General features: G+C 42.1%; 1 protein-coding gene and 1 long non-coding RNA gene across 6 annotated transcripts in view; one reads left to right on the forward strand and one right to left on the reverse strand.

Moving 5' to 3' along the window:
• The window catches only part of LOC100072198 (protocadherin gamma-C4), a 172,282-nt gene that overhangs the window by 150,270 nt on the left and 8,456 nt on the right, over positions 1 to 13,556 (reverse strand). Inside the window, exon 1 of one of the 5 annotated variants that reach the window (XM_070234061.1) lies at positions 9,264 to 11,934. The exons of 3 other annotated variants lie outside the window; for them this stretch is intronic. In XM_070234061.1, coding sequence (XP_070090162.1) covers positions 9,264 to 11,684 — 2,421 coding nt within the window. In that variant the 5' untranslated portion in view covers positions 11,685 to 11,934. Of the gene's footprint in view, positions 1 to 1,556; positions 4,206 to 9,263; positions 11,935 to 13,556 lie in introns of those variants that run through there. One more of the 5 variants, XM_070234048.1, reaches the window with a different exon arrangement.
• On the forward strand, positions 9,589 to 12,825 carry LOC138917473 (uncharacterized). The gene is made up of 2 exons (XR_011425546.1): positions 9,589 to 9,702; positions 11,333 to 12,825. It is a non-coding gene; the product is annotated as an uncharacterized lncRNA (long non-coding RNA).

Below are 13,556 nucleotides of genomic sequence, written 5' to 3' on the forward strand. Positions count from 1 at the left end.
TGGGCCGCCTGCAGCGGAGCGCGCGAACCTAACCGCTCAGCCATGGGGCCAGCCCCTAGAGCGTGAGGATGTTTTTTAAAGACCAAAAGTGAAACTAGTAGAGATAAACTTTTAGGTTCCAGAAACCCTTTTCCTGTATTTGTTTTCTTCTTTAAGCACAGAAAGAGAAATATATTTGTCATTTCAATCATGCTGCATTGTATACCTATGCATAAGGCATTTATTCTTGTGAAGAGTTACTGTGCACACTAAAAGGAACTCTGTGTTTAATTTTCCTCAGTTCATACTTTTGTTTACTTACTTGTAAAGATGTTATAAAGTATTATTCTACAGTGAGTTCCAATTTATCTCACAGCGAATTATGTGTTAGTAATAAACACAATGGAACACATTGTCTCAGGTAAATTTCCCCTCAGATGCCCTTGAATATAATAAAGAATCACAGCAGCTTGAAAGATGATACCATTAAATACAAGATTCACTAAGTACACGATTACTTCCAAATCAAAATTAAAAAATGATCCCAGTTGCACAGAACATTAGCGTATTCTTTGTTCTCTGTTATTAAATATATAACTAACATACCAAAAGCCAACATGGGAAGAGGAATGGGGAAGGAAAACCGGTTGTGGGGGGCACTGAGGTTGGGTGAGGTGTTGGAAATGTTTTTAACAGCTGCTGAGAAAAAACTTTGAGAAGAGAGATGCATAAGGAGGATCTTTAGGGGCAATTATTTGATATGGTCTCTGAAGCCCTTGAGGATATATATTGTTTTAAGGATAAAAAGACAATATTGTTTCCAGATATGAGAAAAACAAAACATCAAAGAGAAATGTGTTTATTATAATACTGCCCATTTATTATAGAGCAAATTATAACTCAATCATTTCTTCAAGGAACACAGCTACTTTAGAGGCAAATGAGATTTTTAACTAAGCAGAGACACTGTGACATACCTTCCAAAAACATGGTAAGGCATATATATTTCTAAATTTCCATCTTTTGAATAGGGAAGGTCATGCAAATCAAGTAAAAAGAACGTCACTGCCAAACTGAAGAGAAAATACTAAGATTGAGTGAGAAGGAATCAAGCACCTAAAGTGTTTCAATATTCATAAACAACTCAAATATAAAACATAATACCTTTAAATTTTAAAGCACTTGAATAAACATAAAATTCAACCTTCATATTTTGAAGAAGGGATTGTTGACCCACGCAGATGAGATGATTCGCCCAGGGATGGGAAAGCAGGCATGAGAAACCAGATACCTCAGGTCCTAATGCAGTGCTCTTTTGATAACCTCAACATCATCTTCACCTAGTAACTCCTGATTTAGACTCATGACACAAGGATTCTAGCTCCTCTTCTCCCTTACAGAGTGTGAACACTTAGAAGTACCGAAAAATAAGTCACCATGACTCACTTCCTAAAAATTTAATATATTCACAAGGAAATATGTGAAATAGAAGAGAGATGGTAAACAGTGGAGGCAGCTAAGAGGTAATTTTACTTATTTTAGCAATAGCTGATAAATATATTGTGAAGAGAGTTTACCTGAGAAAATGTTTCTTCTCCTTTATCTTCAAGTAAAGACTGAGGTGCTGATAGAAAATCCTTTTTCTCGCAGCTCTCCTGGCTGAGAAGCGTGTCGGCGTAGTTGGGCTGGGGGAAGATCAGGTGACTCTTCCGCGAGTCCGCGGTGAGGGAGACCTCGTGGGAATAGGTCTGCAGGAAAGCGCGCACCCCGTCCACGCCCACGAAGTGAGAGGTAGGCACACCCGCCAACCGGCCTCCTGAAGCCTGGAGCAGGCGCGACATGTGCCAGCGCCGCAGTCTGAGCGCCAGCAGCACGATGACAAAGGCGAGGAAGACGCAGGAGACTGCGGCCACTGCCACCACCAGGTACAGTGTGAGGTCTGAATCGCCCGGGTTGGCAGAAGGATTGAGGCTGCCCAGGTCAGCCAAGACGTCTGGGATGCTGTCAGCCACGGCCACGGTGAGAGTCACAGTGGCTGAGAGAGGGGGCTGGCCATGGTCCTGGACGGACACCACCAGGCTCTGCTTGAGTGCATCTCTGTCCAGAAGGGCCCGTGCCGTGCGCAGCTCACCCGTGTGCAGCCCCACCGTGAAGAGCCCTGGCTCACTGGCCTTGAGCAGGCGGTAGGACAGCCAGGCGTTCTGGCCTGAGTCTTGGTCCACTGCCACCACCTTGGTCACTAGGTAGCCTGGCTCTGCGGAGCGGGGTGCCAGCTCCACGCCAGTGGAACCGTCGGTGGGGAGGGTGGGGTACAGGATCTCGGGTGTGTTATCGTTCTGGTCCAGTACAAACAGGCTCAGCGACACGTTGCTGCTGAGCGGTGGCTTCCCACTGTCCCGAGCTGTAACCCACAGCTGCAGGTGACGGAACTGCTCGTAGTCAAAGGAGTGCAGCGCATAGAGGACACCAGTGTCGGAGTTAATGGAGATGTAAGAGGATAGAGGTGCCCCCTGAAGGGTGTCCTGAGTCAAGGAATAAGTTACATGGGCACTGTCATCACTGTCGGGGTCATGGGCCTTCATGGAAATGATGGAGGTCCCTCTGGGGTTGTTTTCGGGAATGTAGGCCGAGTAGGACATGTGGGGGAAGGTGGGTGGGTTGTCATTGATGTCTGCCACCTGCACCAAAACGTGAGCATCCGTGGACAGAGACGGGTTCCCTCCATCTTTAGCGGTCACAGTGATGTTGTAAGAGGAAAACTGTTCCCTATCAAGGGCGCTGGTTGTAACCAGTCGGTGGTAATTGTCCACTGACCTTTCTAACTTGAAAGGAAGATTCTCCGAGAGTGAACATGTGATAAATGCATTCTGTCCAGAGTCTCTGTCATGTACATTGAAAAGTGCAATTACGGTTCCTGGAGGAGAATCTTCAGGAACTGAGCTAGTAGCAGAGGTCATGTAAAATTCTGGGGCATTGTCATTCACATCTAGAACTGTGACAATAACCTTCGTTCTGGTCAGAAGGCCCGGACCATCCTGAGCTTCAATATCAATTTCATGGAATTTGGCTTCCTCATAATCTAGACTTTTTATGATTGTTATGTCTCCAGATGTCGACTTAAGCTCAAATACCTCTGAGGATTCTCCAGGGGTTTTCTCTTGAAAATATGCCACTTGAGCGTTGTATCCCTCATCTGCGTCAGTGGCGGTCACTGTGAGTATCCGCGTGTCTAGGGGGATATTTTCCAGAACACTTACACGGTACTCGGACTGTGTAAAAACAGGCGCATTGTCGTTTACATCCTGGACCACCACGCGGATGCGGGAGGTGCCAGATCGGATCGGGTCGCCCCCATCGAAAGCCAGGAGAACGAGGTGGTGAACTGCCTCTTCCTCGCGGTCCAGGGCGCGCTCCAGCACCAGCTCCGGGTACTTGTTACCATCCACTCCGCTTCGCACATCCAGGGAGAAGTGGTCATTTGGGTTGAGTTCGTACTTCTGGAGGGTGTTTTCTCCTATGTCTGCATCATGCGCACTCTTAAGAGGAATCCGGAACCCTGGCGTAGTCATTTCACTGATTTTTAGCTCCAGTTCCTCTACTCCAAAGCGAGGGGCATTATCATTAATATCTCTTATTTCTACCTCTACTGAATAAATATTCAATTTATCTTCCAGGAGTATGTTAAAATTCACCAGGCACCGCATGCTCTGAGCGCAGAGCTCCTCCCGGTCTACTCTGCCCGCGGTGATCAAGCTCCCACTTCGAGAGTTCAGAGCAAAGAGTTGCGTCCTACCTCTGGAGACGATGCGGACCCCACGCCCTGCCAGCGCTACGGGCTCCAAACCCAAATCCTTGGCGATGTTGCCCACGAAGGAGCCTTTTTCCATCTCTTCTGGCACAGAATAGCGCATTTGTCCAGCTCCGGCCTCCCACAGAGCCGCCAAAAGAATGAACAGCAGGACCAGTTTTCCGCGGTGTGGCAACTTTTGCAGAGCCGCCATTTCTTCTCCTGCAGTCTTTTCTCCCGAGGCACTTTCCAGCATCCAGTGCAGGATTCCCAATCTTTATTCCTCAGGGTCTGAGGCGATCAGCATTCACAGGACCCAGGTCACTGTGGAGAGAACTAGTGGGCTGCTGGACTGAATTTCTTTGCCGCCCTGAAGCTTGCGGGCCAAATGCCCCGTCCTTTGTGTTGTGGGAGCCGTAACGTTGACAGTGTCTCGCAGGCTTTTACTTCTTAGGTGGTCAACAGCGACGCTCAGAGGCCTAAGCAATTTCTGCACCCACTCAGGTTAAACCAAGTTGTTTCTTGTTTGTTAGCCTTGCGACTTTCAAGTTTGCTTTGAAGAATCTTACAGTTCTAAGATACCTCAGAAGTAACCTTCAAGTCCAGAGCCTTTTTCTCAGAATTAATAAGAATGGTACACACGAATGTGACTGATAATAGTTGCTAGGAAAGTATTATTGAATGCTCAAGGCATTAATCAAGGCTGCCATTTATCCTTGCTCCAAACATATTTAATCTATTTTATATTCACAGAGAGTAAGGTCAATTTAAAAGCATTAGCTACATTATTTTCTAAGGTTATATATTTTGAATTTCTGTGCTTGATGGCTTCATATTTAACTTCAAAACCTCTATGTAAATTATTGAATTATCAGACACTTAACTAGGTGACTATCATGTGCCTGACACTTTGCCTAACCCATGCTGGAGATAGAAATGGTGGATCCGATGATCACAGTCCCAGCTCTCAGGAAGCTTACAGGATAGGGGAGGACAGAGGAAAGTAAACAGAGTATTTTAATACAATATGAAAACTGCTATGCTGGTGGGAACCATTGGGCAATTGAGGAATGCACAGGAAGGGTCTCCAGCCTAGATGTGGGGGTCAGGAAAGACTTTTCCAGGACATGATTGAACTCGAATCCTAAAGGATGGGATTGGATCAGGAAAGAGGCTAGAGTAGTGTTCTAGAACCTCAATACCTGTGCTTGGAGGGGGGAGGCAGGATGGAACACTAAAGAGACTAAAGGTGGTTTCTTCTTTGTCCTCTTTTGTTTTGGCTATCAGAGGTCCTTTGATATACCACATGAATTTTAGGATGGACTTTTTCTATTTTTGCAAAAATAAAATGTCATTGGGATTTCAATAGGGATTGCATTGAACCTGTAGATTGCTTTGGGTAGTTCTATAAATGTCTGATGGATACTCTTTATCAAGTTAAGGAAGTTTCCTTCAATTCTCAGTTTGCTAAGAAATTTTAATCACGTGTTGAATATTCTCAAGGCTCTATTATGCCTCTTTTGAAATGAACATATGGCTTTTATTTTTAATCTCTTAATATGGAGTTTTACATTATTAGATTTTCTTATATTGAAATATTCTTGCATCCCTGAAATAAGCCCTACTTAGTCATAAGCTATAAATATTATTTTAAAATATATAGCAAATAGGATTTGGTGATATCTTAATTAAGACTTTGAATCAATATTCTTAAGTGAAATTGCCCACTTCTGGTCTCACTTCAGTCTGTTTGCCTTTTGGCTTCTTCCCTGTCGAACTTTTTTCATTTTTACTCTTATCTATTCTTCTAGAAGAATACTGATGAAATACTTACTGGAAACAATTGATAGAAACTCATATTTTCTAGTAGAGCTTCTAGTTTGTTTTTTAAAACTTTTTCATCAACAGTGTTTTGATGCTTTTGCTGTCTCTCTCTCTTTTCTTTTTTTGCAGGGGAAGATTCACCCTAAGCTAACATCTGTGGCCAATCTTCCTCCTTTTTCTTCCTTTTCTTTCCCCCTAAAGCCCCAGTACATAGTTGTGTATAGCTGTAAGTTCTTCTGGTTCTTCTTTGTGAGCCGCTGCAATAGCATGGCAACTGACAGAGGAGTCGTGTGGTTCCGTGCCCAGGAACTGGACCCAGGCCACCAAAGCAGAGCACGCTGAACTTTAACCGCCAGGCCATCAGGGCTGGCTCTGTTTTGATGCTTTCAAGTCTCATTAAATAACTGTTCAACATCCCTTACTGCGGTCCTCTAAAGATTTATCTCCACTTCTTTGTCTGACAATATCTGGTTTCACGCTGTATATTATTTCCCTCTTATGTTTCTTGCTTCGTATCAAGTTGTTCTATTTTTTCTCAGTCTCTCTTGCTTTTCCTTCTCTTTCTCCTTTTCCAGGTTGTTTTTGATCAGAATTTTGGGTTTTCTTTTAGGATCTTTACACAAAGAATTTTAGTCATGCCAAGTGCCAGCACTGTATTTGATAAAATTTTCATTTTCTCCCCACTGGTTTCAGTATGACTTTTACCATCTGCTTCTATTGCTTTATCATCAGAATTCCTCCCTGTTTGAATTTCAGTAATTTATACTCTGTTATTTTTCCTATTATTTTCTTTAAGTTTATGCTGATATGTTTTTTGCCTTGTTTGAGTGGTGAGATAAATTCACTTATTTTAAATCACTTATTTATTGTATTTGTTTATAAATTTACCCCTACTCTTTTAGCTGCATTCCACAATTTTTAATAAAAAATATTTTAATTTTTGTTAATTTGTAAATAGTTTTTATTTCCATTGTGATTTTTTAAATCCAAGAGTAACTTAGGGGTGTAGAGTTAAACATCCAAACATTTTTTTTCCTTTTACTATTTTTAAATGTTTGTTTTGTGATTTTTTTTCCAGCTTTAATGAAGTGGTAATTGACAAATAAAATTGTAAGGTATTTAAAGGGTATAATATGATGATCGAATATATGTATACATTGTGAAAGGATTACCCCGAGTTAATTAAAAGATGCATCACCTCACATATTTACCTTTTTTGTTTGTGAGAACATTTAATTTTACTTTCTTAGAAAATTTCAATTATACAATACAGTGTTATCAATTTTAGTCTCCATGTTATACATCAGATCCTCAGACTTTATTCATCTTAGAACTGAAAGTTTGTACCCTTGTACCCATTTCCCCACCCCCCAGCTTTGTGATTTAAGTACATCCTACAAGGCATGTATATTATTGAAATTTTGGTACTTTGAAATTTGCTCTGCCTTTTTCTGATGACTATGTGGTAAATTGTTGCAGATTTTCCATATGCTCATGTAAAGAATGGTTATTCTATATTTGTTGTGTACAGGATTCTATACAGATCTATTAGATCAAGCTTATAGATTGTTGTTCAAATCTTCTGTATGCTTAGTTATTTTCTGCCTGTATGGTATATTATTTCTTATGGAATTGTGTTAAAATATCCTGCTATTATTCTCAAAGGTCCAATGTTTGGTGATGGGAGCTCATAATTTTTATATCTTTTGATTATCTTTTTATGATTATGATCAGTTCATTTTTAAAAATCACTATTAATGTTTGTTCCCTTAAACACTACTTTACTGGTATAATATTCACATGACTGCTTTCTTTTGTGTGTGTGTGTATATAGATATATATCTTTATTTTCACTATTTCAGTGTAATTTTGTTTTAAACTTGTGTCTTGTCAGTAGAATATAGACGGACTTTAAAAATCATCCAACTTGGTAATCTATGTGTTTTAATAGGCAAACTTAGCTCATTTATATATACACAGAAGCAAAATTTTAAATTATAAGAGCTAAGAAAATTGAGAATTAAAATAACATGTTATTAATTGAGAGTATACTCTTGGTACCAAACAGGAAATAAAAATAAAAGTCTACATGTAGACATACAGCAAGAATGAGAGAAATTTTTAAAAAGCCATCAGAGATAACAGACATTATCTAAAAAATAACGATGATTTGTTGACTGAAAATTTCCCATTAGCAACAATAAATCCCAAAGACAATGTATTTCAACATTTTGGTTTGTACATTTATTTTAAGTGGAAGAGCTTTTTTCTCTGTCTCTTCTACTTTCTCTCCCTCTCTTCCTCCCGCCTGGATTCAGCACTCTGTCTCTAATGGCTTTGAAATAGTTTCTATCTGAGCCCAGGTCCCAGGCCATAACTAGGTCTTTTAATGGTTCTTTCATGGTGTGCAGCAGTGGAATTCTGAATATCACAGCTCACATCTGAGACCTGGTCCTCATTTTCTGAAGCCAGCATCTGTACCCACTTCTCTCCTTTAGTCTGCAGCTTGCAACAAGTTATGACCATAGGAACTGGTAGGCAGCACTTTTATGCAATTTCCCCTTTTAACTAGCTGAGAGGCCTAGCTGCTTGTTTCAGATTCAAGCAGTAAACCTGGCTCAGGTCCCTTGTTTAGCCTGAAGCACTTTTGTTCCGATTACACTACTGGAACACTCTCATGACTTTCAATGCCTGCATCTAGCCAAGACTAGAACTCCCCAGCTTTAGCCTGGCTCACCACTTTCTGCTCCACCTTTGGTCCATTTATATATTTATCTTTTATTTGTGCCTTACTATGCTTTTGCTTTCCTCTTTTTATATTTTATTTATCTCTTTAATTATTGGAGCAGAGTAACTATGTCAAAGCATGGACTTACTCCCCTACGATGCATTTCTTGATTTTTGTTAGTCATCCATTATGGCATAATATACAAGTCAGGAGGCTTCAAAACTATTTCTCAAGTTGCATAGTAAATTTTCTGTCATTCATTTTATTTCTCCATTTCATATGTTACTTAAACATTTGATGTTCTTCAGCATGCACAAAATATCTCAAAATAAAGGGCTAAGATATTTAACAATAATTGAAATTTGCAGCTTACATGGATTTCCATAATTTTATATTATCACAACTAAAAATACTACTTTAGACAATCTTTACCTTTTCAAATGTCCCCAAATAACACCTTGACAGATGGCATCTACATTAAACTTAGGGATAAATTAGGAAGTATTTATAACTTAAGGAAATTTGAGAACAGAATTAGTCATGTAAATATTGCTGGACTTTTTCTAATCAAACCCTATCCTTGCCAGATAAGAAACTGTAAGCCCAGAAAAATAAAATTATTCAGTCAGAGGCAAGCAAGACGATATTAGAAGCCAGACCTCCTTGTTTCTGATGCAGTGCTCTTTCCACAACCGGGATGGCACCTCACACACACTCTTCATCCCAGCCACCTGCATTATGATTAGTTACAGTCTCCTTTTCAATGAAAGAACGATTATAAATATACCTGGATATAAACACTTAAGAATGATTTCTCAGGATTTGTAAATAGAAATCTACAAAGATACATGGGAAATAGAAGAACCGTGAGTAATAAAGAGTGAAAGCAAGTAAGCAAACTCAGAAATTATTTTTATCTAGATAAATTTACTACAAAAAGTTTACCTGAGAAAATGTTTCCTTTTTGTCTTCAAGTAAAGACTGAGGTGCCGATACAAAATCCTTTTTCTCACCGCTCTCCTGGCTGAGAAGCGTGTCGGCGTAGTTGGGCTGGGGGAAGATCAGGTGACTCTTCCGCGAGTCCGCGGTGAGGGAGACCTCGTGGGAATAGGTCTGCAGGAAAGCGCGCACTCCGTCCACGCCCACAAAGTGTGAGGCTGACACGCCCGCCAATACACCTCCGGAAGCCTGGAGCAGGCGCGATGTACGCCAGCGCCGCAGTCTGAGCACCAGCAGCACCATCACAAAGGCGAGAAAGACGCAGGAGACCGCGGTCACCGCTACCACTAAGTATAGAGTGAGGCTGGAGTCGTTAGGTCTGGCAGAGGGTTCGAGGCTGCCCAGGTCGGCAAGGACGTCTGGGATGCTATCAGCCACGGCCACGGTGAGCGTGACAGTGGCTGAGAGTGGGGGCTGGCCATGGTCCTGGACGGCCACCACCAGGCTCTGCTTGAGCGTGTCTCTGTCCAGCAGGGCCCGCGAAGTGCGCACCTCGCCGGTGTGCAACCCCACTGTGAAGAGCCCTGGCTCACTGGCCTTGAGCAGGCGGTAGGACAGCCAGGCGTTCTGGCCTGAGTCTCGGTCCACTGCCACCACCTTGGTCACCAGGTAGCCAGGCTCTGCAGAGCGGGGCGCCAGTTCCACGCCTGTGGAGCCATCAGTGGGGAGGGTGGGGTACAGGATCTCAGGGGCATTGTCATTCTGGTCCAGCACAAATACGCTCAGCGAGACGTTGCTGCTAAGTGGCAGGTCCCCGCTGTCATGTGCCATCACCCTCAGTTGCAGTTCCCGGAACTGCTCGTAGTCAAAGGATCGCAGCGCATACACAACGCCTGTGTCTGAGTTGATGGAGACATAGGAGGATAGAGGCGCCGCCTGGATGGTGTCTTGTGCCAGGGAGTAAGTGACTCGTGCATTGTCATTGCTGTCGGCGTCGTGGGCTGTCATAGAGAAGATGGAGGCTCCTCTGGGGTTGTTTTCCAGAATGTATGCAGAGTAGGAGTCTTGGGGGAAGGTAGGGGGGTTGTCGTTGATATCCATCACTTGCAATGAAATGTGCATTTCAGTAGATAGAGTCGGAGTTCCCTGATCTGTTGCTGTTATTGTGATGTTGTACCTGGCAGTAAGTTCTCTGTCCAGTGTTCTTTCTGTCACTAAACGGTAATAATTATCAAATAACTTTTCTAATTTAAAGGGTAGATTTTTAGGAATGGAACATATAGTGTGACCATTGTCTCCAGAGTCCTGGTCTTGCACACTGATAAGAGCAATTACAGCCCCAGGAGGAAAGTTTTCTGGGACTGCAGTGGTGACAGAGGTGATGGTCACCTCTGGGGCATTGTCATTTATGTCCAGAACTTTGACCAACACCTTAGCTCTGGCCATGAGGCCTGCACCATCCTGAGCTTGAATTTCCATTGGATATATTTTGTATTCTTCAAAATCCAGGGGTTCTTTATTTGATATTTCTCCTGTGTAAGAATCCAACTGAAATATCTGGGCCACTTTGTGGTCTATGTTATGAAAGGAGTATGTTACTTCCCCATTGGTTCCTTCATCTGGGTCGGTGGCTTTTACTATGAGCAGACAAGTGCCCAGTGGCACATTCTCTGGTACACTCACGTGGTACTGTTCTTGAGTAAACGCCGGAGGGTTGTCATTGGCATCCACCACCTGAACACGAATGCGGAGAGTTCCTGAACGGACTGGGTTGCCCCCATCAGAGGCGGTGAGAAGGAGGTAGTGGACAGCTTCTTCTTCCCTATCCAGGGGACTCTGTAGCACCATCTCTGGGTGTTGGGACCCATCAGCTCCCTGTTGCACATCCAGAAAGAAATGAGGGTTGGAGCTGAGCTGGTAGCTCTGGAGCGAATTCATACCCACATCAAGGTCTTGCCCAAAAGGAAGAGGGATCCTGGTGCCTGGAGTGGTTATTTCATTCATTTTAAATTCCACTTCCTCTAACTGGAATTGGGGAGTGTTGTCATTAATATCAATTATTTCCACTTCAACAGGGAAAAGCTTCATTTTATCCTCTACTAAGATGCTGAAACTCACCAGACACCGTGCGCTCTGAGCACAGAGCTCCTCCCGATCTAGCCTGCCCGCGGTGGTCAAGCTGCCACTTCGTGCATTCAGAGCAAAAAGCTGCGTCCTACCTCTGGAGACGATGCGGACTCTCGGCTCATCCAGCTCCTGGGGTTGTAGCCCCAGGTCTTTGGTGATGTTGCCCACGAAGAAACCTTCATCTGTCTCTTCTGGCACCGAGTAGCGGATCTTCCCGGCCTTGGCTTCCAGCAACAGCCCCAGAAAAATGAACAGCAGGACCAGCCTGCCGCAGCCAAGCAGCTTCACGGGAATCGCCATTTCTCTCTGGCTTCGTAGTTTTCTCCTAGTTCCGGTACCAACAGTACTGTTTCTCTGCTCTTCTGAACCTAAATTAACCCAATTTCCAGGAGAATTCAGAGCAGAAAGTGGTCCAGAAGGAGGGTCTGGGCAGCCTCAGGGAGACCGTTTTCAAACTGGCGGTGACGGAGGTTCTAAGCAGCTCATATTTTTTCTTTTTTCTTTTCAGGGCTTGTCTGCATGCGTCTGTGCTGCCTGTATCTCCCAGACTGGTGAACAGCGGCACCCAGAGTCCTCACCAGTTACTGCACTCCTAGATAATACTCATGAACGTGATTTATCTTTCCTTAAGTTTTAGTTTATTGACAAGGAAATAGTTAAGCATTCTACTATATATGTATGAAAAGGAGAAGCTACTATGTTCATTTAATTAACCATATCTAAATGTTGCTAAATTTCAATATACAGTAGAATTCCAGTATTCCCAAGCTATCTGCTTTCCCTGTTTGCTATTCAGGGAATATCACAAAAAGGACAAAATCATCCTTCTACGTCTTCTGTAGTATATCTTGACCACCTGATAATTTCCCAAGCCACAGAGGAGAGCAACTTCCCTTTGACTGGAAGATAAAAATCGGAGGGAAAAATATACTTTTAGAATGTACGCTAGACTTTAAAAAATTGAACTGCTCCTTTCCTTTCCATTGTGCTTTGAACATTTATCAGAAACCTTGGGATTTTGAAGGACATGTTTTATCCCTATCCTTACTTTTCCTCTTTTTCTGAAGTGTCTATGTATTATGTGGATTTTAAAAGACCTTTAATACGAGTTTTTTAAAGAACTTTAATTCACCCAAAGGTAATATATTTTGAAAAAAATTATACCAAACTCTTGGAATTTTACTGGAAAAATGTCACACGAACATCTTACAGACTTCAAATTTAAGAGACAAACGAGGTAGTGACATTATTTTTCAAAATTGAAAAGAAAAAGGCCACATCTTTATTTTTAGACAGGCTTATTAGGATAATATGTATTCTCCTACAATCACACAATATTTTCTCTAAAAGAAGTTGCTTTTCTTAAAAAGCAGGATTTTAAAACTAGATTGCCTTCCTTCTTTTACTCATTGCAAAACTAGTAAAAGATTCCTAACTAAAATGTCTCAGGCTTAGAGTGATTTATTTATCTTTACCAAAAAGTTAGGGGAAAATGTTCTCTGCATTCCAGAGGTTGACATTTTTCAGGACAAACTGGGCCAAATATTGGCAGCCACCCTATGGACAACATGAGAAGGGTCTGGAAAATGAGGAAAGAAAGGAAACAATCAAAGACCACAAGAATAGTTCTTGGAAAGAGAATTTCTGTTCCTGTATAATCAAATCTATAGTTTCTCAGCTTCTCAAAGACAAGTATATAGAAACCAAGGGCAGAAACTTAGAAAGTTCAATATTGCAAGGAAAGAACTCTTTAGCAGGAAACATAACATAAATTAATAGGCACAAAACTCTCCCCAAAGGAATTGTCCAGGTTAACGAGACAAATGAAAATATACACAGAAACCAGCAAGTAAACTTGTAGAGTTCGTACCCCCAACCCCCACCGCCAACAACAAAAACCAAGCAGGATTGATTTACAACAGGATGATATTTATGAAATAAAAGTGTTAAAACTCACACGTATACATTTGAATCCAATGTAATATTTAAGGCTTCATTGCTGGCACTATAGAGAATATCCAGTTGAAAGATGTTTCCTGAGTTAACTTGAAGAAATTAAGATTTTGCAATATCTGAAGTCAAACAAGGGTTGCAGGAATAGGGCAAATCTCTCTCCCTGAAGTGGGAGCAACTACAAATCCAGGCTTGGACCAGAGACTAGGCTGAAAGCTG

The sequence above is a fragment of the Equus caballus genome, chromosome 14 (genome assembly GCF_041296265.1).
Source record: "Equus caballus isolate H_3958 breed thoroughbred chromosome 14, TB-T2T, whole genome shotgun sequence".
Classification (NCBI taxonomy): Eukaryota; Metazoa; Chordata; class Mammalia; order Perissodactyla; family Equidae; genus Equus; species Equus caballus.